Below are 24,736 nucleotides of genomic sequence, written 5' to 3' on the forward strand. Positions count from 1 at the left end.
CTGCAGGTCCAGTGGGTTTGTGCTACAGTGAGAGTGTCTGTCTGTGTCTGACCTCAGCTCCACAGCGGGTCAGGCTCTCCAAGCCCTGCCAGGCAGTTTAAGCTTCATGCATGTTGCACTTAGTATCTTTTGAGCGAGCTCGGAGGGATGGGGGATGAATTCCTTGTGACCAGCTGTGCCAGTGGAAGATGCACACACGGACAGTCCTGGCCTCCTGCTAGTCAGTAAGAGTTCCCTTGGGTTTCAGTACAATGCCTACCAAGTTAGATTTAACTGGACTCAGGAGCGTTTACAAGTGGATGTGCACATAAATGAACACCACTCCTTGGTGTTGGGCAGTCTGGAGGCCAGGCTTGGGGTGCTGATGGTGTCAGATTCTCTAAGACCATTCTCATCCTTTCATCTGATAGCTGAAAACCCTCACTGTATCCCCTCGCAAGGCACTGCAGGCTCCATTAGAAGCAGCCCTGCTTAAACTGAGAATTCCCCTCCTGGGAAAAAATGGTCAGAAAGTACATTCTCCAACTACAATGCATTTTTCATCTGTTTTGGTCTTGGACAATAGAATGACAAATTTTTTTACAGTTTTATAAATAAGTTTTACAAAACAAAGAAACAAAAAAAGAAGACACCATAACACAATACAAACATGGAGAAACTCTGCACTAGTTAATCAAGTTCTCCTGGATTTCAGCTGTTTCTGAGGTTAGATCATTCACTAATGTCTCTTCCTTATATCATGACCCAGTAAACTCCCCATTTCCAGTAGAGCACTAACCATGCAATTACCTGTTAGAATATGTTTAAAAAGCTTGAAGTTTAATAGGACACACAATTTTAAATTAAACACAGACTTAATTAGTTTGCTGAACAGGCACAGGCATCACAGCTTTAATTGCTTTGGCTGAGTTGGGATGTCAGCCACTTTAAGGCAGCTAGGAGAAAGGTCCTGTGACCTCTTGTCACCAAAAGTTTCATATCTACCTAGAAATTCATAGCAACAGTCTGCAATGCTTGCTGCTTATTCCAGAGATTCCTGAGACAGAAGGCTGGAAAACCAAGCCCACGGAAAGGGGATTTTGCCTCACTGATAAAACAAGCTTCCTGCGCTACCTGAAGGTTTATGTCTTGATGCGAGCCCATCGCCTGGCAGGGCTGTGCAGTGCCATCAGGCAGTTATCCCACGTTTGCAGAAGCCATTTGTCAGACACCTCACGCAACGTGTGGCCCCGTCCTGCAGGCAGCCCGGTACAACCCCTGAACACCCCACTGGCCATCCCCAGGGACGGAGAGGCTGCAGCAGTGAGCTGAATCCCGTAGGCCAGGAAACCCGGGAGCTTGTACCTGAGTCACGACGCTGGGAAAGGTCAGCAACAAAACCAGGTAGGTCTTACTTTTCCTCCATTAAGAGTAGTTTTTGAGGGCAGCCTTTGCAGACACGTCTCCAGCTTGCTCCTGAGCAATCCTCCTGGTGAAAACCAGGCACAGCCCAGAAGGCAGGTACCACTATTGGCAACAGGTGGTGGTTTAAGCATCTTAATGTCTCTGTAAGCCTTTCAAAGGTCAGCTGGGACTTGGCAAAGGAAAGAAAGGGAGCAAATGAAATTAGGGCTCAGGCATAAAGAAAAGAAAAAACAGCCTGATATTTGCAGCCGATCCACACACGTCAGTTGGCACAGCGGGACGTAGCAGGGAGCTCTCGATGGAGCTGAACGTGGCAGCCCTGAGCAGCCTTCTGTGCTTCACTGAAGCCCAGATCTGAACATCTGAATGCAGATGCTCTTCTGCCCTGGGAAAAAAATACCTCTCACAAATCTAAACATGTCACCTCAAAGGGAAAACTATTCATTATTAATGATATGATTACTGCTGTTTTTCCAATAGACTGAGGAGATTAAATAATAGTAACTGAAAACTAACCAAATGTTCAGACCAAACTTTAACTACTGAGAAGACATACAGACACACAAACTTTGCAGTGACTTAAAACAGTTTAATGTAATTCCAAGACAAAGTGTGATTACATTTCTACACATATACAATATGCATATGTGAGTTTACAAATTCTGATTAATAACTCGTTTCACCTCAGAGACCGAAAAAATGATCAAAAAGAAACCGTGAATAACAAGCTATAACATAGTTCACCACAACGGGACCTCCTTTCTCACCCTACAGTTAGTAATATTACAATTAAAATAACTATATTCTTCTATAATGTATTTTCTGTTAAAATCATCTCATAAATTTACAATGCTATTATTAGTTTCCAAGACTAATATAAATTCACTCCATTTTTCTACAACGAAAATGATTATTAATTAGAAGCACACAACGTCATGATGAAAAACACAAGCATTTTTTTTAGTAGCAAGAACTTGATTGGTTAAGAATTAGTTTTCTTGTAAAACATTCTAAAGCCAAGTAAAATATCCATTCTTATAACATACCTATAATATGAGACTAAGGAATAGGTTACATATAGGTCTACAACACATCAGTTTGTTTTTGTTTTTTCTTTTAAAAGAAGAAAGACATATTACCAAAAGAAAAAAAATAGAAAAAAAGGAAGGAAAAAAGAAAAGAAAACAGAAAGGGACAATTCACATCGGAAAAAAGCAGTACACAAGAAAATACTGTTGCACACAATAATTTTCACAAAGATTAACATGGATTAACACTCTTATTACAGAAACCGTACAGTGAAGGAACACAACGGCTCAGGGCTTTCGTGGGGTTACTGGGCTGAGATGATACTGTAGAGAAAGAACCACTTGAGATCCAGAGCTGGGGCAGGGGCATCTTTTCCCTTGCGATTGTGATAGCGTTTCACAGCTTTTTCCCCCCCTCTCTTCCCCTTAATAATTTTGGTGCAGTGTATTTTAACTTCCACTTTCCATCCAGAGTACGCTGGGCTTGTGGGCAGTCGAAAGGCATAAAACATTCCCTCCATTTCCCCGCTCCTGTTTTTAAAAGGATTTTACGGCTCATAAAAAAAATGTTTCACCCATTGGTTCGTTTTTAACTACCTGAAGTCTAGACTCTTCACCTTCCGAGATGTCCTTCTTTCTTCTCTCTTTCTCGCTCCCTCTCTTACTCTCTCTCTCTCTCTCACACACACTCCTTTAATAAAGCTATTAATGACACTTTCTCTCCTTTCAGAAGTTTGATTTGGTATGAAAGATACAGGCTACATTCTGGTTCTGCCCAAGTAGAATCTGGTACCCAAACCGCCTCGATTGCTCTGTTGGTGAAACATGGGATGAGGAGATCCTTTTTTACACCTGAAATGGTTGTGCCCTGGAATATCCGTGGAAGTTTCATTTTGAGAAGGATACAGAGAAAAAAATTATAAAAGAAAATAAAGAATCAAACACATAAGGGATAAAAGGGGGGAAAAAGAAAAGCCAGAAGTGTTGTATGTAACCACGTGAGGTGGAAGCATTGCAGAAGCGTTTTCTTTCCTTGCTGAGGGCAGAGGTGCTATATGTAACCATCCAGATCCTACAGGATGTGCGTTGCCAGTGTCAGAAACCCCTTCTTGCCTAACAAGCTGCAAGCCAAAGTATTCAACAAGACCCTGTGGCTCCTTCATTTGAGTGTGCTGGTATTTGCGGGTCTGACTCCCTCCACGAGAACAGAAGGCCAGGCAGATGCCATGGACAGCAAAGCGTGTTGGTTGGGTGGCGCTGCACGGTGAGAAAGGGTGGACGTTTTCCAGCTGGCCCAAGTGCTGCTGACAGTCCTGGCTTGCCGTACCATACGTTTATCGCTTTGGTAATGTGGATGACGAGTTGGGCACGGCAGCCCCGGAATGGTGCTGAGGGAGGAGGAGGAGGAGGCGGGTTGCACTCCCCCGGCCCCACCGCTGCTGATTGTACTGGGAGCAGCACAGGTGCCTGACTGCAAAGCATCGCCAATCATTCCTTTTCACTACCTCTGCTCTAAGCTGACTGATACAGCCCCATCAGGCATGATGGAAACACGCAAGGAGCCTCCTGAGAGTAACCGAGCTCCACGGCTGAAGCTTGGTTCTTCAGATGTACATATACATACTTTTAAATGCCAGTTCCTGTACTTTCATGACCTCAAAGTACCATTTTGCCCAGCAGACATTTATACCATGTTCATTGGTTACCCAAGTGAAAGAACACAACAGACAAAACTAGACAGCTAAGCTAGACCGGGGAGGGGGGATTGTGATATATCAAAATGCAAAGTACAGGGTAACAGCAGTGGGGAAACAGCATTCACAGGAACTGGCATGGGCTGAGAAAACAGAGCCGACAAGGAGATGGTCAGTGAACTTTGTATTTTGTTTACTGGTTCAAAACATTTCTGTGGTGGTAAGCATCGTTTGTAAGAAAGGGGTGAACAGATGGAAGCCAAATTACAGCATTGCCTCTGAGTGGCTATCACACACACACACACAAAACCCCCTCACAAAATAAAACAAGCATTCACTAACTCAGGAATTAATCATTTGGCTAATGATTTATCAACAGTACAGTACAATCCTTCCTTTGAATATCCTTCATTCTCCTGACGTGGGTATCTTCATCCAGATGAGGATCCTACACAGAACAGTGAATTTAGTATCGTGCTCCCTGCTTCATCCCAAGGAGCCCGATAAAGTATGTTATTAAAACAAGTGAACAAAGAAATAGCTTATCTGTTGGACTAAATCTTCAAAGTGGGTGGAGTGTTTTTTCAACCAGACTTTGGAATACAGTGGGTTACTTGATTTCTGGACTGACTTTCCGACACTATGTTATATCTCAAAACAGAATATACATATTAAAGACACACTTGTACTTTTCCATTTTTAACGGGCAAAATTAAAAAGAGGCAGCTGTATTGAGTTTTTGAAGGTGTCACTTACAAACACAAGATTTCCCTTAAAAAGTACCAGTTTAAATGTAAACTATAAAACACTGTAATAACTATAAAATGTAGCCAGAAAACTGTTTAAGTAGCCACAGTCTATTATTCAGTTCATATTGGTTTAAAATGTGACTCATTAAATATCTTCTAGAAGGCCAAAGCATTTTACAGTAGCTATAAACATATATACTTACATGTGCATTTTAACATCACAATTGATTAAAATACATAAAAGAGTAATCTATTCCTTGGTTTAATTTTTTTTTCTTTTTAAAGATTCACTGTCTTCAGAATTCACTCAAGCAACAATGACCAGGGTGGGCATTTATCGCTATTCCGCCCCTACGGAGTTCAGAGTCTTTGAATCAAAGTTCAAGCTGGCTACATGTTTTCAAAAAGGCTAAAACCAGGATGAATGCCCACATTTGAGGTAATTATTGCCATTAGGTCACAGTTTGCGTAATATAAGTGTATCTAAATCCTTCTTTAAAAAAAAGAAAGTATCCCGTTGTATTGGGGGATACCCTTTGTAGCAATCAGAATCCAGAATCCTGATCAGTGGGTTTGCTTCCAAAGGAGCCAGTGGTCCTGGAGCATCAGGTGCTCCCGGGACAGCCACTGGCCAGCCTAGAGCTCAGGTGAGCAAGCCTGCAACAAGCCATTTTTAATTTTTTTATTTTTTTTATTAAGAAAAAAGAAAACAAAAGAAAAATCGGAGGTGCCATAAAATAGATGGGTAACTTTTCTGATCAGAATTCCAGACTGAAGCTTTTCTATCTGTCTTATGCCTTTCCAAACAGTTTGCTGAAAAAAAAAAAATAATCAAAACACATCGGCATTAAATATTAACTCTATGCCAGCACTGCAAAAACTCCTTGGCTATGTTCTGAAAGTGGGATAAGCTTTGCTTTTGCTCTGAGCATTGTTGCCCCATTGCTTTCTGTTTCAAAGAGGAAACCTTGTTTGAAAGAAAGGAAAGGAAAGAGAGAAGGAAAGAAAGAAGGAAAAGAAGGAGAAAGAAAGAAAGAAAGAAAGAAAAGAAAGAAAGAAGGAAAAGAAAGAGAGAAAGAGAGAAAAAGAAAGAAAGAAAGAAAGAAAGAAAGAAAGAAAGAAAGAAAGAAAGAAAGAAAGAAAGAAAGAAAGAAAGAAAGAAAGAAAGAAAGAAAGAAAGAAAGAAAGAAAGAAAGAAAGAAGGAAAGAAAGAAAGAAGAAGGAAAGAAAAAGATCAATCCCTGGCTGTCAGAAGTACACGCAAGTATTTACAAGGTTTGTGTGAATCTGCACACAGTTCCCCTCACAGCGAAAGAGTTAAGAACAGAGATGTCACAATATTTATCAGTGCAGTAAAAAATATCATTTTTGGAAAAAAATATACCTTTAGTATTGCCTTTCTTAGATTAACTATGATAAGCAAAAGATTAAAACCAAAAACTTTATCTTCAAACACACATGAATAGTCTGTTATAGCAGCACTGCTAAAACTGGAAGGACAAAGCTAACCCGTAAATGAGAAACAGGAGTTTCAAACTATAAATGCCAAACGCAAAGCCTCCTAGTATGCTTCCTAAGACTTCTGAAGAACCAAGCCAATCTACCATTCAAATTTCACTCCTGACACGCAAACGTTCTAAACTGTGTCTTCCCACTGAAAGCATCCGATGCACGCAGAGCTCAGCCCGGCTTACCTGCAGTCCAGTTCTCACACCTCCACCTGCATCGGCAGCTCTTCCCAGGTAACTACCGCCTCTGGGGTCACTCCCAGCAATTACATTTGTCACGGGCGAAAAAGACACCTTCAGCGCGGAGCCCTCGGTTGGCAGTGCTCCTCTGCGCGCTGCCTGGGCTCACTTCGAGGGGCTGCCCCTGCGGTGGGTCTCACTGCGTGCCTGGGGTGGACGGCGAGTGCGGTGGCATCACGGCGTCACTGGCAGGTAGCGGCATTCCCAGGTGGTGGGGAGAAGGATGGAGACCACAGGGACACAGACCAGCCTGGAGATCCCAGCGCCTCCTGTCCAACACAGTGCTCCAGCAAGGAGCCTGCGTGTGGCCATTTACAACAGGACCGTCACCACGGCCTCGAGCACCGCGGAAAAATGTACCTCACTCAACGTCAGCACCCCGGGGTGAAACTCTCACCGTCGTCAAAGGCAGCTTTGCTGGAGTACGGCAGCAGGGGAACCCCAGCAGTGCAGACCCATCTTCTCCTCTCCCAGTATGGAGGGAGCAAAATGATCTGTAGGCACAGAAATGGGCCACAGGAAGTAAGGTGGGAACTCCACGTACTTTGGGCACAGGCCCTCCTCACAGCAGCACCGGCAAGACTCAGGGATGGGAGGGGGGCGTGACATGGATGAGTGTCCAGCACTGCGAATCAACTGCTTTGAAGCTGCCACAGCAAATGGAACCACAGCAGGGACAGCTCTGTCAGCAGGAAGGGGGAAATCATTCCTTTCCCAGTTTTTCCCTTCTGCATTGCCTACCCTCAACAAAGATTATTTCTGCAGACCCTGCCTACGGGTATCCAGGATTTGGCCCACAGGTAGCACTGCAGATCTCTGATGGGCTGATTGCCAAGCCATGGAAAAACACACGCCTAAGTCCAACACCCTTGCCCAGCTGTGCCTGGCCTGACCACGGCAGCATGGTTTGGGATCGGACCCACGGAACAAAACCAGTATCCTAAATCCAGGGAAGGAGACACTACAGAAGCACGGAGAGCATCCAGAAGCTTATCCTCACTATGCATCTCACCATTTCCACACTGCATTGTTGCCACTGAAACACTTGAATCAATGTGAACAATAATGAGAGAAGAAGGTTTTTGACATCCCCTACAGTTTAGGATAGCAGCGGTATTTAGTATGAATTTCTCTGCCTGTCAAGCTAGCTACTCAAAATGATGACAGAAACTTGAGAGAAAAAGAAAAAGAAGAGAAAGGAAAGATGGAGTTCCACAGTGTATCCCCATTGCCTGGCGGTCACGACTCGTGGCTTCATTTAGTTTCCGGAGTGGGTAGGGGTCTTGTTCTCTCTCTCTCTTAAAAAAATATATCTTTGGTTAAAGAAAAAAACAGGTTTATTACCCTTCAAGTTTGCTAATGGAATTGCTTTCAAACCAAATTACAACACATAATCCTTTGTAAGTATAAAAAAGGAAAAATGTCACAGACAGAAGTGTCCCTTTCTTGGAATGTTTTCTGTATTATGAAAAAAATACTAGAGAAAGAGAGAGAGAGAGACTTGCCAAGGTCCAATTTGTTGGGTGCAAGCAGGTACAACTCTGACGAGGAAGATATAATTGCATTTGATCTCTCAAAGGACTGGATTTGGCCCAGTCTGCAGTGAGAAGTGCTTCCATTTGGGTTTTCCATTCTGCTCGTGTTAGCAGTTCTCTCCCATCCCTCCTGCATTCTGGTTTCACAGCAGGAATTTGAACATCCACCTCTGAGGAGAGGTAACGTCCATGCTTCCTCCTGCTTCCCACATGAGAAGAATGCATGATGAGATGATGGAGAAAGGGACTGCATTTTCACTGTGCCAGCCATCAGCCACCCATAAAACTTCCAGTATCTAAACATTCACCTCCCCTCTCAAGTTTCCATGTCGTTTACCCCCCACACATGAAGAACACTAACCCAACCCAACCACGCCAATCCCCTTTCCTCTCCAAAGGACTCTGCAAGCAAAACAAGCTGGCTGTTATTATGTATGTGGCACCGACAGCATGCAAAGATTTTGCTTCCTCTGCTGAAACGACCGTTTTCCCCCTGTGACTAACCGTACCGCACCTTTTTCCATACTATTCCTTTATACAGGTGTGAGGGAGGAGGTGTTGCTCAGCTCCCCCACACCCACCAGAAAACACAGCTCCCATGCAGTGTTGCACCATCAAAGCAATTCGATGGCCGTGCTGTGCATCTCTTGCAATCACAGCATCCCATCACCACAATCATCTGACGACCTACAGCTGGCAGATCAGCAACTCCAGGATGGACAACGTGAAACGTGGCTCCTCTGACACACAGTGTGCCCCGTCTCGCTGCCAGTCTGTGCTGTTATAACAGCTCCACTGCCAAACGCCCCCCAAAATCAGATTTGAGCCCGCGTGGGAGAGCAGGTCAGATGGGTACACAGGGAAAACACAATTAATACAAGTAAAACATTACCGTGATTGAGACTGCAACCTTCCATGCTTCACTGGTCCTAGGCCAGAGGAGCACATAAACAAGTAATTAACTTGAAGGGTTTAAGTCTGTTCTTTAGCAAAGCACTCAAGTGCATGATTAACTTTAAGTCTCTGCTGAAGTTCTATCACATTTTTATGGAGCTTAAATTAAGCCACTGCTTCCCCCCATTCTAACAGAGCAGGCAATGCAAATGAAAACATAAATATTTAAACTCTAGCAACCAGAATAGCTTAATAAAATTCCACAACAAATAATTATAAAAGAAGGGAAAATCTACATCAAGCACACACAAAAAAAGAAGCAATCCTAGCATCCTGGCCCTGCGGACACCTGATTAATCTTCAGTGAGAGAGGAAGAGCAGGCGAGGAACCCTGCCCTGTCTGCGGCCATGCTATACCCAGCTAACACTGTCCCTGCGCACCAGTGTCCTTTATCCAGTGATGGGACTGAGAGTCACACCTCCGCTGCAGCTCCTCCGATAACCCTCTTTCTGGAGAGCCACCTATCTACTTTCTCCTTTAGGAAAATCAAACCCTTAATGCGTGGCCTTGGGTTCATCGAAAGGGCCCAATGATCATGGCCTGGAGCACAAACAGATCCTGATCTTATGTAAATGTCCTATCAAACAAAGTGATGGTGAGCTGGATCCTAGGTCACTCAGGTCCTTACCTGCCTTTGATCCAGCTCTCCTGACAGATCATTACATTAGCTGCTGTTTGGTTTTGGCCTCTGAATGAATGTTTCTGGACTTATTCTGAAATGCAGATATGACCTGGAGGATAACTCCTGTCCCTCAAGGCTGTAACCGCTCTCACAGAGCAGCCCCGCTCCCCCTACGTTAGTGGCAGAGTTTTCATCATCAGAACAATCTCGTTTCCCCTTCTTCCTGCAGTTTTCAAAAACACAGCAACCCTTCTGATGCCACTGATGAAGAGCAATAAAATTAACAACAATAACAACAATACTAAGAGAAAAAAAACCCCACAAAGATTAAGGAATGCGTGTGCAATTAAAACCCAGAGTAAAATATAATAATAATAAAATAATAATCATAATCATAACAACCATACAATAAAATAACATTATCTTTCCTTTTCATGACACAAGCAGCATGACACTCTCGCTCCCGAACTGGTGGGAGAGGAGAGGAATGCAACAGAGAGAGCAGGGCTTTATTTTCCTGCCTCAGACGAAAGGGGACGTGTTGTCTTTCAAAAGGAAGGGGAGGGGTAAGGTGCATAGGCTGCTGGGAGATCGCATCTTCATCTACGGTATATTGAGCTAGAATGAAGGACAGGCAGGAGAAGAAAACTGCGCAAGGGTAGGTCAGGAACTAGAGCTGGCAACCAGGGAGGTTATTTGGTGGTTTGCCAGAAGACAACAGCCTTGTTGAACAGCCTATGCATAGCAGGATCCCTTCTTCTTCCAGGCCAGCCAAGCACTTACCGCAAGACAATATATTTGTGCTTGTCTTTCTGTCAGCTTTTCCCACCTGAGAGAGCCTCCCTCCTCACTGCCACTCAGGGAACCCATCCCTTGCCACCCTGCCAATGAACCTGCTATTTTCCAGCATTTTGTGAAATACCTGAATACTTCATGCTCTAGTTACAGGTAGAGTGGAACTGAGCAGCCACGTAGACTTCAGCTTTCATGGAAACATGGGAACGCTCCATCAAAGTCTCTTCTCTCCTTCCTTCCCAGGCCATCCACAGGCGTGGGTACTCTAGAGACACTTTCAAATACTGATGCACCAGTACAACTGCCATTACCAGCGAAACTCCCCTCTGAGCCAGACCCAACTGTAGGAAAGGCTCTCTTTAGAAACCTGTTGGAAAACAAGTCGACCATGTAGCGTTCCTTGACGTGGAGGACCCACAGGACCACTGTGCTCTCCAGTTCCAGGGTCACTCTGCTGCTGCAGGCAATCTTTGCGGGTGTAGGTGAGAAGGGAGGAGGGGAAGCGCATACTGTCACAGCTACGTTAGAGTGGGTAAGGCCCGATGTATTACAAGACTCTTTTCACTTAAGAAACCTGAGTTTGACTCTCTCAACTGGATTTTCTCATGCTTGCTTTGGGACTCCAGCCCTTTCCCAACACCTTTCCATCGACAGATGTAGCAAGAGTTGTTGGCAACAACTGGTGTTTCCCCCTTTCACGGGCTAAAGTTTTGTTCCCATTTCAGACACGCAACTGGGACAACCTGACAATGCAGGTGGACGCTGTCCTCCCACTCCTCCAAGAACGTCGGCAAACAGCAGAATGAGAATTCAGTTTCTGGGGAGGAAACCTGCTATTTCAACAGGATAGAAACAGACCAGTCCACAAACGAATCCCTAGACCCTCTGGGAGTCACCCTGGGTCTCACAACTGACCTGGTCACTTCCAGCTCATCCAGTGCTCGACAAAACACCCAGCTATATGCACTTCCAACCCTGATGAGCCTCCCCAACACCTCGCCAAGGGAGCTAAGATTGTTGATGTGGGAAAAAAAACCAACACCACCAGCAGAAGAAGAAAACCGGCAATAACAACCCCCAAAAAAGAAAAAGAGCTGAGAGTAAATTCCGACTAGCCTCAGTCAGTTTCTAGGAGTACCAGTGGAAGTAAACCCTTAAACCGCGTCTGTAGTTCGGTAAGGCACTACGAGGGAATGATGTAAAACTAAGACTGTGACAGTTGTAATGGCTGTGCCGAGGAACACACCACAGAGAGAAGGCAGCATCTGCACGCACACGCACGCACGCGCGCACACACACACACACACACATACATACCTGGACAATCACATTTGTTACATGCCTATGTTATATCACTTTTCTTTGTGCAATCACATTGAGGAATAGTCTATTGGTATCGTTGAAGTTCAACACAAAATAGTAAAAAGGGCATATGACCTGTATAGTGCTACATTCTACCGGGGGCTGGGGGGGGGCGGGGTGGGGGGCAGCTAAAATGTCTCCTCCTATACTAAAACGGCTAGGGATTGAAAAGGAAAATTTCTGAATAAAATAAAATGAAACGCAACTGAAATCCAACATACATTATTAGAGATCTCATTTAGGAATAGCATTTCTCAGGGATTTATCCAGTGTGTTCAAGGAAAGGGAGAAACATCCCCATCGCTTCTGCTCTCAACCAGTGCTGCGTGGCCTCTTTTGCCCAGGCATGTTTAAGTGTAGCAGTGCTAGATCCGAATTTACAGCACTGGGACAACATTTTCTCCTCCTCCCTCAGCCTCCCTTACCCACTTTCTATTTCCAGAAAAAAAACCCCAAAACCTTATGCATGCTTTGGGATATGAAGATCACTGTAAAGATGGGGTATAAACCCTTTGAAATGCTGGATAAATCCCTAATCCATATATCTACTGGATTAAAAACCTAATGGATTTCATTTTAGGTGTTCTGGATAACAAATTTCTAAATGTAGCTCACTATTGGATGAAAATAACCTTTAAAAGTCTGTTGGTGAAGTTCTTCAAAAGACAGGACCCGCTGGAGGGTCCTTCTGCTTCTCTCTCTCTCTCTAGTTTGGTGCAGAATGGTTGTTTTTTTGTGGTTTATTTTTTTCTGTTCTTTTTTTCCATTTTCTATTTTTTTTTTTAAATAAAAAGTGTAGAATTGGTTCTCCCCCTTCTTTCCTCTTTTTCATTTCTTCCTTAAAGTCTCCTTCGTTCAAGTTTCACGCGAGCCTCCCATTGCATTGTTCGTTTGTCACGTTCTTCAGTACAAAAGCGGCCGCCTCACTCCCCCGGGATGGGTGCGTCTCTTGCTCCTTATTCCAGTGTTTAGATGTAAGGGTACTGGTTGACCTTGGTGGGGCTCAGTGGGTATCCAGTGTAGACTGTGGAGGCTGGAGAAGCACTGATATAGGTCTGATGGGCAAACTGAGCCTGGTACTGACTCGGGTGGATGGTGGGTGAGGGCAGAACCCGTGGGCCCATGCTGACGGGGACCTGGTGGACGATGCTGGCGGGGTAGGTGGTGTGCTGCACGGCGTGCCGCGCAGACCCTTGGGAGGCCACCAGGTGCGCGACGGTGCCCGTGGAGCCCAGGGCGGCCGGGGCGGTGTATGTGTAGAGGTGGGGTTGGGTGGGCAGGTGAGCAGCGGCAGCCGCGGCCAAGTGAGGATGAACTGTACCATGGCTGGGACTATTGTGCGGGAAAGAGTACGGGGCCTGAGCTATCGTTGGAGTGATGTAGGCTTGCTGTCTCCGGTGACTCCCTGTGCGATCGGTCGTGATGTGCTGCTGGGCCTGGATAAAGACAGCAACAGTGATAAGCAGTTACAAGACAAGAGACGGCTCTTTACCGCCTCAGTGGTGCCTGGGAGCCTCCCTGCAACACCAGAACGGCCTCAGGAAAGTCCCTTGTGCTCCTCCTGACGCCCTCAACATTACCACAGTCTTCCCTTAGAAATGGGTGATGGCAAAGGGTCCCTCCCAAGCCTAGGAAGACCCTGTAGTTTCATACATTCACTGAAATGGCCCCAAAAAAGACAATGCAGTCCCCCAGTTTGAGTCACAACCTCCTGGCACAGCTACCATGAAGACCCAGCCTTGGATGCCTGGCTCCTAAGAACATCTTCCACAAGTCCAGTCGCTCACACAACACACGGCTTTTGTTAGTGAACATGCTGATGAAATGCGGTCCACTGACAGCTCAGGGGAATGAAGTTGCCTAACTAAGCCTGGAACAGGCAATTTATTTTTGCTAAGTTTGGGTCTTTGCAGTTATCATTTCCTTGGTTAGTAAAAATAACTTCTTTATTTTTGAAAGATAAAACCCTTGGCTCGATCAGATCCTGCAGATGCCCGGTACCCTCATGTAATCAGCTCTAATTACTTGAGCACAGGCAACGTCTTGCAGTGGGACAGGAGTAATGTACTTTTCCAAGGATCTTCTAAGTTGGTTTTTTTTGCATTGCACAATAATGTCAAGGAGTTTTCCCAGTCATTTGTAGTCAGAGTATTAAATAACCAATCAAGTAGGAATTAGAAGGCAAGAAGCGCAGTGCTCCATGTTATTTCCTTCTATTCTTCCAAGCCCTCTCATCCTCTCTGTAAGCACTCCCTACACTGTCATTGTGGTCTGAAATGCAGCAGCCACACTCCTCCCCCACTCTTGGAAACAGCATCTCGCCCACTTCCTCCATTTTCACTTGCTTTTATTTCAAGTTTATTTAAATTTTTAAATTTCAACTACATTTTGAGGGGGAAGAGACATTCTTCTCCCCTAAATTATTTTTTTTAAAAAACAGTTCTGCTTATATCCCGCTCTGGATGCAAACCAGCACTGTTCTCCGAGCTCTCCAGACCTTCTCCTCTTGAAACGTTGGTAACTGTGCTGTAACTTCCCTCCTCTCATTATCTCACCTTGGGGAAGAGGCCCCAGGTGCAGTATGTGAAAAGGGCATTATTTACTGAAGCTCCTGGGGAGCTCCCTGGGTGTTTTGATCACAGACTCTGAAACACCTTAAGAACTGCCTGCTGCCAAGTAACGGGATTTGCACAGATCTCAGCCCAGGTTTATCACAGGATGGATCCAACTCATTACGTAAGGTCATGTATATAGACAGAGGCTCTGCTTTGCCTTGTCACATCTGATGGGGACCTCTCCCAATCCCGCAGCCGGGCTGATGCACTCCCCTCACTTGGAAGACACTCTCCTCATAGTTACCCACAGCTAAGGAGAATTCAGTCCTTCCTACACGGTCATGCTCCACTCCTTTGTGTCTGAGCCACTGCACCTTCTCTCTCGCATTATTCCCCCTCACACTGCCAGATCATCTGACTTCAAAACACATGGTAAGAGTACCACCAGCCCGCTCAGGGGTGGGATCTGCACTACCTCTGCTGCCTGAGCTGGAAGATCAAGGTCTGCAGTGAAGCTGAAACAAGTCGATCAAACCCAACACGGGGCCCAACTATCATTAGACTAGACAGGACGCTGGAGGAGCGGTAACAGCTGGATGACGCACCACCAAAATCTGTCTCGGTTGACTTACCTGACTTAGATTAAGAGGTTGCTGCTGCTGGAAATGTGCTCCTGGTCGCTGCTGCCTATAGGCAACGGCTCCAGACGAGCTCCCTGAAGAGTGACCGCTGGTGGAGGTCACGGTGCTGGAGGACTTGGACTTGTAGGAGGATGAGTGGTGACTGGTGGTGACTGTGCCAGGAAAGGAAACACATTTGTAGCTTACATCACATTCTTTAATTGTTCACCCTACCTTTTCCTCACTGAATCTCCTCCAGAGTGGCTTTTGGGAGGAGACATACAACAGAAGCAGGATAAGAAAACCGTTTCTCTTAATTAACAGAATACCTCAGCAGTGCTTCATATACATGGCCAGCCTGTTATCCTAGAGGCAGACAAGCAGACCCAGTATCTGGACCCAAACTGGGCCCAGAGAAGGCTTTATAGATCCTTCAGAAGTGTGAGAAACTGTTCTGCCAGCAGAACTGTACGATGCAGGTATAAATCCCAAGGAGAGGAAGGAAAGTATAGTGTGCACAGCACAAAAAAGCCCTGTCTTGGCTGACCTCCTGGTGAGTAGGAAGGGAGGGAGAAGGAGCTAGTGGGGAGCTCACCCTCTGAGCCTTTGTGTTCACCAGCAGTGTGTCAAAAGAAAGGACTGCCAAGTAGCTCAAAGCCAATTGCTTCGGGCCAGACTTCCACCATAAGCCCCTTTTCAACACATCGTACTATCTAGCATTGCGGAGGCTCTGGATCAGCAAACCTCATCAGTCCATAATGAAGATCCTGGGGAAATGTTCTTCCCAGAAATGTCAACAAGTCTGGATGAAAATGCCCATGTGTTTTCAACCTCTTACCCGTTTTAAAGTAAACCTATGGAAAGGCAAGACAGCAAAGGTTCACACTTGCATTTGGGAGCCTTTCATGTCAAATGTTGAGCTAAAGGCTGCATTCTGTTCTTGGGTTTGTACAGAAGTAACTGGGACCGACACTTGCCCCCGTGACTCCTGAGTGTACCAGGACACACAAATAATGCAATATGGCTCCCAAGAACAGATGTGTCACTTGAGAGAAGGGCAGGAGCATGGTTTCTTTGGAAAACAAAACAAACAAACAAACAAAATGAAACCGAACAATGAGATTCTTCCAAGATAAATCATTTATTTCTGACTAATTTTCTTGACGGAAGAGGTGCAATTTACCTGGTGCCAGGCTATCGCACTCTACCAACACCTCACTGGCCTGGGTTTTCAGTGGTGGGACGATGATCGTTCGGGGGTTCCCACTGCAGTGAGTCTCTGGGACCCCTTTGGTGTCGTAGGTGTTTCCGTTGTTCTGCCCTGCGCGGTGCTGCACAGAATAAGGGCTACTGTTGCTGGACGAGTCGGAGTAGGGGGAGTCATGCACGGTGACACAGCTGATGACGTTCTTTCGCTGCTTGGACAAGGTGCTGAAACACAAGCACACAAGTGCAAAGAGTGAATGGGCACCGATCGACTTGGAAGCGTCCCGAAGACTCTGCCTGTGACAGACTAGCTCTGTAAAGGCAAAGCACACCCTTCAGTCCTCCGTCAGATAGATGCTGCTTAAGCCAAATCCCGGGCTTCAAAACTCACTCGTTGCTATTCCAGGAAAGCCTTCATGGAGGTCAAGGAGTGAGTAAGACATTGTGGATAGATCTTATATTCACACTGCTTAGAATAGCACTGAACCAGACTGCCAGATTTATTTTCAGACTGCTTTTTATATATGTGTGCTGTAGAAGCCCAGCAGTTATACTATGCTTTGTTGCAAGTCTCACCACCCCCACAAAAACGTGGCGGTTTCTCCCAGCCTTCCAGCAATGATTTAATAATAGATGCTACGACTTTTCATGCTTAAATCCCATGAATCTACAAAATACACTCCATTCTATTTACTAATATGATACAATGGGCATATATTCTCAATAAGCATTTGAAACCGAGAAACAAATGACAAAAAAATGAGCAAAGTACGTAACGTTTCTGGTTTTCTTTTCTTTCTCTGAATAGCCACTGGGTCTCCTGACTCTAGCATGGATTATCAAGGTCCTGCTGCAGCTAATCTATCTATGACATCAAAAAAGTGATTAAAAAAGAACATCAACACTTCCAAGATTAGTGCTAGAAGTTCATTAGACTAGACTGCATGAGTACGATTGGGATTTGCTCTGCTATTGTGTCTAATTATTCCTGATGGTTTCTCCTTCCTGTTATGAGCTTGTTTAGGGAGAAAAAGAGAGAGTGAGAAAGAGGAGGGAGGAAGGGGGATGGTGAAGATTTGCTTAAATGGCTCACATCCTTGACAGTGCACAGACCTTGACTACAGAAAATAGCTGCTATGTTTCACTGATTGCATTATGTTGTTATGGCAACTGAAGTTTTTAAAATGATGAAAAGAAATGGATAGCACATAAAAAGCTAAGTAATTAGGCTTAATGGTGGAAACAGCCCCAACAGGAACAGAAATGCCATAGAGAAAAGGAATCCATCTCTTAACTTCTTGAGTGTGCACTTTAAAAAGAGAGAGATCCCTTTACCACAGAGTCTCCTCTCTGTTCCCTCACTCCGGCCGGTCCAGTCCAGGGAACAGCTGATTAATCCGGTCTTAGTCTGTGATGGATCAGTTTATTCCCTAGTCTCAGCATCACTTCTTATGCAGGGAAAGGTGGAGCAGATGCTGAGAACAGTTTCCTTCCAAGGACATTGTTTGCCTTATTTATTTATTTTTCACAGTGCTACAGGAGCACTGGTGGGTTCCCTTCAACTTGTCCATCCCAAAGCCTCTCCATCAGCATTGACAAACTGCTGCTCGCCACCCTTCCCAAGACTTGTAATGGAAAAGCTCTCATCTTCTCCACTAGAGAACGCCCTGGGGTGCTGTATTCACAAACACGTTACCATCACGCAGACTTGCTCTGGGCTATCACCACAGGATTCTGGTGTGCCTCAAAGAGGACACAAGACCATGTTGTGCTACACACAGCAAAAAATATGTCTCAAGAGGCCCCTGCTATCCTAAAGCACTGACACTTGAAACAGGGCAGATGATAGAGGGGAAGCTATCGCGCAGCAATCTGGAAGCTGAAAGCAAAGGTATGACAGCGGCCCCTTGTATTCTGGCTTTCCACAAGGAGCTGGAGAGTGCTGGATTAGAAATGGAAAGAGCAACAGCGTATCTTAGATGGACAACTACTGTATGTGAAGAAAGATGTAGCAGTTTGGATATGGTGTTACGAAAGAAGACTATTAAGCCAATAAAAATGACGAATATTGCATCAATATTCCTCTCTCCTTCAGTAGAAATGCCTGTAATCATGCATTTATGAGTATCCACACTGCTTGCCCTTTGCAGATACCCTTGGCTGCCAGTTGGGAAGAGATATATATTCTCTACCTCTGACAGTTATTACATTTTATAAAGAAAAATCAAGTCACTAAAGAGTTTTCTGACAACTGATAAGGTCTAGCTATTCTTTTACAGCCCCTTCCTTCCAAAAGTGGTTGAGCTGCTGAACTGGAAATACTTGCTCTCGGCTGACACTTGACATGGGAAGGCTAAGCTGCAGAACTGGAAAGATATTTTTCTGTGTAATCTATGCTATTTATTGCTTTAGAATGGGCATATTTTTCACCAATTTGATTGAGGGCTTGTCAAAGCAGGGACCATGAGGAGCCTTCTCGTTCAAAGTGTTACAGATCCTTGGTTACAATAACAAAATCAAGCAGATCTGTTTCGTTAAACAAATAAGTGTCCCCAAACCTTTCCAGAGAAAGGGACCATAGCAGGATATTAAACTCACTTCATGGATGGGAAACTGAAAAGGACCAGAGCTATGGTCCTGCCAAGCCTTACGCAAGTGCTCTTCACTACTAGTATGTGTCATCCACCAAAGTCAGCTGGACTTCTCCAGTAACAGAGTTAAAGCACATGGGTCAGTATTTGCAGGACTGGGGCCCAAGTGATTAGCCACTCGATTCAGCAGGCTCCATCATTTCAAGCGCATGAGAAGTCCCATCAAAAGCAGCTGGATTTTTGTCTTTAGGAAAGGTAACGACTGAGGTTAATGTTAGAGCAGGCAGAGAAGTCAGTCAAGACTACTCACACACGCTCAGAGCTCGGCGCCTGCTGTACCACAGCCTGCGCCAGATATTAAGGGTGGGAATTTCAAAAGCATCAAAGGCCCAACTCAGGCTGAAAATCAGTTGATTCACAGGCTTAAAGATACACATTAAGCCGAAAGGGGGGCTCTGAAAATTCAACCCAGAAGAGCTAGCTCTGCCCATTCTCCAAGCCTTCTTGCTAGCCAGCAACTGTCCTCCTTCCAGCTCCCTCTGAGGACTCAGCTGCTCTCCCCACCTCGCAGTAACGCAGGAGTTATCTGTGTGAGGTCCAGGCTGATGTATCGCTTTCCCTGCTCACAAACTATCAGGACTGAGAGCTTTTACCTGTTGACACAGCACTTGCCTACTCAGCAAGCTTACTGTAGTCCTATAACTCAGCCACAGCTTTTGGGGATGTTTGTGCTTACACAGAAAAATACTATTAAAAGTCTTGCCCCCTTCCTATTAAGCTCACTCCAAGTCTGGTAATTGCTTTCCCTCCTGCAAGCACAGTAGCAGCAGCGTACGTGATTTAGTAGTGTTGAGAGTTGGCATGTGTTCCTGGTCAGCTTGTGTGCCTGCCTGCATTATATGGGTAGGTGTATTTTAATTCTCCAGAGGAAGGAGGGGGGGAAGATTACCAAAGTGGCATCAAATCCATTTACACAGCCTGAAAAGCAATAAGCCAGGAAGGCTTTTTAACCCTTACTGGCTGGAGCTGCGTCCTCCCTTTCAGAACAGCAGCTGGAAAAATACGCACTGCTTTGTAAGTTTATTATTATTTATGAATGGTATCCCATTCCCACCTGGTCCTGAAGAGCTTGTTCTCAAACTTGGGACACACAACAATTCAAGTCTGTTCAATGCGCAGACACAGAGCATGACCGTGCCTCTGAACATGCAGCAACAGGTCTTGGAGACAGCTCTCTAACATATACTACCCTCGTGAGTGCACAGCAGAGAGAGGGATGTGGATCCTTATTCCCCACAGCAAGGTAAGATCTCAAGGAAAAGTCTGATAGAGGAAAAAGATGACAGTTTATGCACAGGCACTGGGCAAGAAACTAAGGCGGGCATCTGAGACATCGTTATAGAAAGGTGCCAAATGCAGACATCAAGAACAAAAAGCGAGAGGAAATTAAGGTAAAGAAGATGCTGAATTAGGTGTTAAAACAACACTGAAACCACCTAAATAGCCAAGGACAAGGACAGGGACAACAGCTCTTGTAACAACGCAATTTGAGATTATTTCTACTTGCTGAAGGCCCAGCCCAAAAGCTCTGTATGTGATAGCACTGCCTGAACACAATCTTTTTTCCCTGAGTATCTTGAATTACACCAGAATCCTAGAAAAAGCAAATGGTGTCTAGTGGGGGCAATTCTGCAGTGTGTGGTTCACCCGAAGAGACACAAACCTTTCAGTGTGGCTGACACTATGGCAACAGAGGCTTCCAGCTCTCAAGGTCACCAACATGCCCTTCTAGTTTGGGGGAAGAAGGCCACCATCTTACAACTGTGCCTCTGAACTGGTGTGCGTATACACCGTGGCACATTAGCTTTACATCACATCACAAAAATTCTGTTCCAGGTCTCTGAAAACTTAATAACATGCAACCTTTCCAGTTTGCTGCTTCTGAATAATCCACCTATTCTAGGAAAGTATAGGGTCAGCCAACAAAAACTCATGCTACAACTGCAATCGTTCTCTTCACGTTGAAATCTTATGCCATGCATAGCTCAGTGTTGAGAACATGCCCCTCTCTCTTCAGCTCAACCTCCATCCCAACCTCTTAATCTGCTCTCACCTTCTTTGTGAATTTGTGATGCTAAGAAATATTTATCATGTACTACACTGAGGCCATTTTATTAGGCTATACAGCATGTGCTGTAGCTATTTAAGTCATATATACTGAATTGCTTAGCAGGTTGTAAAGGTCCTGCTGCTGAAGGTTTGCTGAAGGAGCTACTGTCTATCTTTGTTATTTTAAGTATTAGTTGCATGTCAGTGTGTCTTCTAGAGATGGAAGGCAGCAATCTTTTTACCAAATGACTGTGGTTAGTCAATGTATTGCTATGCAGAGTCAGTGCATTACTATGCACAGCATAACATAGCCACAATAGGCTACATGTCAAAAGAGAATTACAAATGCTATTTTGACCCTCACACACACACATCAGCAAGTTGGCAAAAGCACCTGGTTTGTGCCTGCCAGCAATTTCTGTCCGTAAGGGGAGTGAAAGTCCTCTGAAGTAGGCTTTACCACCGTTGCGCTACGACGTGAATAACAACTTGCATCTGCTTATGCTCTGTTATAAAGGTGAGACTCACACAGAGACCACACTGTATAGTTTACCATCTTAAGAGAAAGGGAAAAAACCCAAGCCTGCAATAATTCTGTGCCAGTGAAGGTAGTTGCTCGGTATGCCCACATGACAGCTGCGGTCAGTCCTTCTTGCCCAGGAAGACAATGATTACTGTGAGGATCCCACAGAAAACCAAGCTGGAGAGGTGTTACTTAATGATACTAGCGCAGAGCAGGCAGTGGGGAAGTGAGGGGCTCTCCTGCCTCTTTGGGGTGGAAGCACCCTCAAAACCACCCACCTCAAGGCCATCATTGTATAGTTTCAAGAAAACAGTCATATTTTCCTTGGCTGCTGCACCCATTGCTTGGATGGGAAGTCGTCTAGGCACATCACAACAGCCTTTCGTCCACTGCCTTTCCTTCCACCTCTTCCTCTTGCCACGCTCTGCGATGCGGCCCTTGGCAGGACATGGAAATACCCGTCGCTGCACCACCAGCGTGGCCCGGTGCATCCCTGCCGCAGGGCCGCGTGTGCTCTCCCTCCCTCCCAGCCACAATTCCAGGGTGCACCTGTGCCTCTCTGCTCTGTGTTTGAGTTTATTTTTCTCCACTTATAAGCTTCAGAAACATTTAGTCAAGGGAGGACTTACATTTAAACCACTGCACTATATGAAGTTGTATACTGGGGAATACTACTCACTACTCGGTGAATATGTGCTCCGATTACTGTGACTGCGGTTGCACTCTTGGTCTGTCTGTCTGTCTGCTTGACTTTCTTGCAAGAGCAAGTAGAAAAACCTAAGAGGAATTTATATGAAAAATATCAAGTTTACTCTCTGTTTTTACTCTCTTCAATGCTTTACAGGTAATGGTTAGACCTAAATTCTTCTTTCCAGAATAAATAACAGTCAGGGTATTATCTTACAGCACAGAAGTAAACAGCTCTTTGGCCTATAAAGTCTCTTTGTAAAGGATGCTGAACTGAGAGTTTAGAAATTCACTGGTGATAAATAAACAGGGTAAAAAAATTGTTTCCTGTTCATTTAATGCTTTTTATATGCAAATTTTTTTCTGCTGTTCTACAGGACAAAATGTCACACGCAGAACTTTGTGCGTATCAGAAACCAGGTAAAAACAATTTCATTCAGTAAAAATGTTCCCTTTTTATTTTGACCATTTCAATTTTTTTTTTTATTATTTGCTTGAAAGAAGCCCCCCTCCCCATTAAACCAGAAAAGAGAAGTCTTCCCCTTAATTAGTTAGCCCACTAACACTTCCTCCCCTTTAAAAAGAAGTCAAAACTTTTTGTAGTTTTGAAGCTTCCCCAGATTCCACTGTGTTGGGGATATTACTAGAAAAATCTAAACGTAGCTTGCAAAAAGCCTTAGTTTTGACAAACTGATTTTTTAAATCAGGAATATTCCCCCTGAAAATCTCTGACCATTTCTCTGAGGACAGTCCCTGCAGAACTGTACCTGAGGTCCCTCCTCAGTGATTCTGCCCGAGGCACGGGGCTGGGGCCCAGTAGATGGCCCCCTTTGACAAGGCTCTATCCAGAGGTCCTCCAGAGCCCACCCTGCACCACTTCCCCAGCACCTTTACCCGACAAGGAGCCCAGCATTTTCAGACGACTATTGATTTTAAAAAAATTCACCAAGCTATGCTCATCGACAGTGCAAAACACATGTGAGCACAGAACAACAACATGCTGGCCTGCCTGCCTGGTCAGCTGGCAGTTCATAAACATCCTACTTGAACATCTGTGCTTTTCATTAGGAAAAGGAAAATTCTGCCCATATCACATTGAATTCTTCAGATTTTTCTTTCGCCAATAAAAAATCTGCATCCCCTATACAAGAAAAGCTCTCTCTGCTGCTCTGGTATTACAGAGAGGCTTTTCTGTTGGCTGTAGGGCTCCTTTACTGCATCAGCAGTATCATATTTTATCAGCATTACCAGTCCTTCTTAAACTGAGACTTAGGAACTCTTATATCATTGAAGGATCTACTACTTCTCACAACCACAGGTAGCTCTAATCTCTTTTTGCTGAGCAATCAATAAAATAAACATTTTTAATCTCATGGGTCAAAGAGAAATTTCTACCACCATAAGAAATAAGAGAAGTAGTGCTGTAGCAAATGCAGGAGCTGATTCAACTCCAGTGAAGTTAATGCAAAGATATCACTGCTATCAATAAGATGGGCTCAGGCAATTAACTTTGATCTCTCAAGTGCCATATGATTTCTGTACTCTAATCTAGAAAAAGCTAATATTGTTAGGATGTGACCAATAGCATGTTTCAAATAATTCCTTATTTTTCACCCCCACACCACAGCTATTGCCCAATAGGGTAATATTTGCATAAACATGGGTGAGACAAGGCATTCTTTGCACGGTTTCATTTTCGACTCAGATCCTGAACCTTTGGGCACTGACTACACTAAAGCACATACTTCACCGTCACTCCCATTTTTCTTGGAGCCAAAAAAAAGGCGAGTAAGAAAACTTGGAGGTACTTTCCTAGATGTGACGCACTTTCAATGAGAAAGACCTCAACTTTGGCAGGGGCAAAGTTCATTGGCATTAAATGCTCTTACAGCTTCCTTGACTGGAAGTTACACTCTTATTCCAGCTGAGAATCTGGTCTTAGATCTGCCCAGGTCAAAAGGCACTGAGCGAGTTGATTTCACTCTCCCAGAGACTTTGACCAAAAATTCTCATTCTGGACATGCTGTTTTCCATCTGTGTCTCTGCCTCTAATTCTCCACTTGCTCTGGTTACATCTGCACAGGCAATTTAACTCACTCTGGAATTCCAAAAAGTGCCCGAGAACAGCCCGTGTCCATTCGAAATGTCTCTACATGGTTCAGAAATTAAATCTAGCTCTTAAGCTTTGGCCTTCCAGGAATGCTGGCACCCTGGCACTCTGTATAGATATGCCATATGGATACAGAAAGTAGCCAGGGATATGATCCCAGGCAGGAACGTGTCCTGAATATGCTTTAGTCATATCAAAGCCAGTTTGTTTATGTAAGTCTGGCTCCTGGGACTACTTTCCTACCCTTGGCAGATCTTGCCCAAATATTTAAATACCCCAAACTCCCAACTCGATTTCCAGACATTTTCCAGAACTTCGTTCTGTCTGTCTCCCTGGAGAGGTGCCGAATGAAGAAACTGGTCAGATGGCAGCAAAGTTGAAGCAGAGGAGACAACTGTTAGCCGAAGTGGCCGCAGGATCCCAGATCTTCGCTCCACCCTGCT

General features: G+C 44.8%; 1 protein-coding gene across 8 annotated transcripts in view; it reads right to left on the reverse strand.

Moving 5' to 3' along the window:
• Nucleotides 1-1,972: 1,972 nt before the first annotated feature.
• Nucleotides 1,973-24,736, reverse strand: part of HIPK2 (homeodomain interacting protein kinase 2) — a 145,024-nt gene continuing 122,260 nt past the window's right edge. For 6 of the 8 annotated variants that reach the window (XM_074871837.1, XM_074871832.1, XM_074871838.1 and 3 more), the window contains 3 exons: nucleotides 16,251-16,498; nucleotides 15,080-15,240; nucleotides 1,973-13,328 (listed from right to left, as the gene is read on the reverse strand). In XM_074871837.1, coding sequence (XP_074727938.1) covers nucleotides 12,861-13,328; nucleotides 15,080-15,240; nucleotides 16,251-16,498 — 877 coding nt within the window. In that variant the 3' untranslated portion in view covers nucleotides 1,973-12,860. Of the gene's footprint in view, nucleotides 13,329-15,078; nucleotides 15,241-16,189; nucleotides 16,499-22,175; nucleotides 22,274-24,736 lie in introns of those variants that run through there. The other 2 variants (XM_074871840.1, XM_074871839.1) reach the window with 2 other exon arrangements.

This window comes from Strix uralensis, chromosome 5 (assembly GCF_047716275.1).
Source record: "Strix uralensis isolate ZFMK-TIS-50842 chromosome 5, bStrUra1, whole genome shotgun sequence".
Taxonomy (NCBI): domain Eukaryota; kingdom Metazoa; phylum Chordata; class Aves; order Strigiformes; family Strigidae; genus Strix; species Strix uralensis.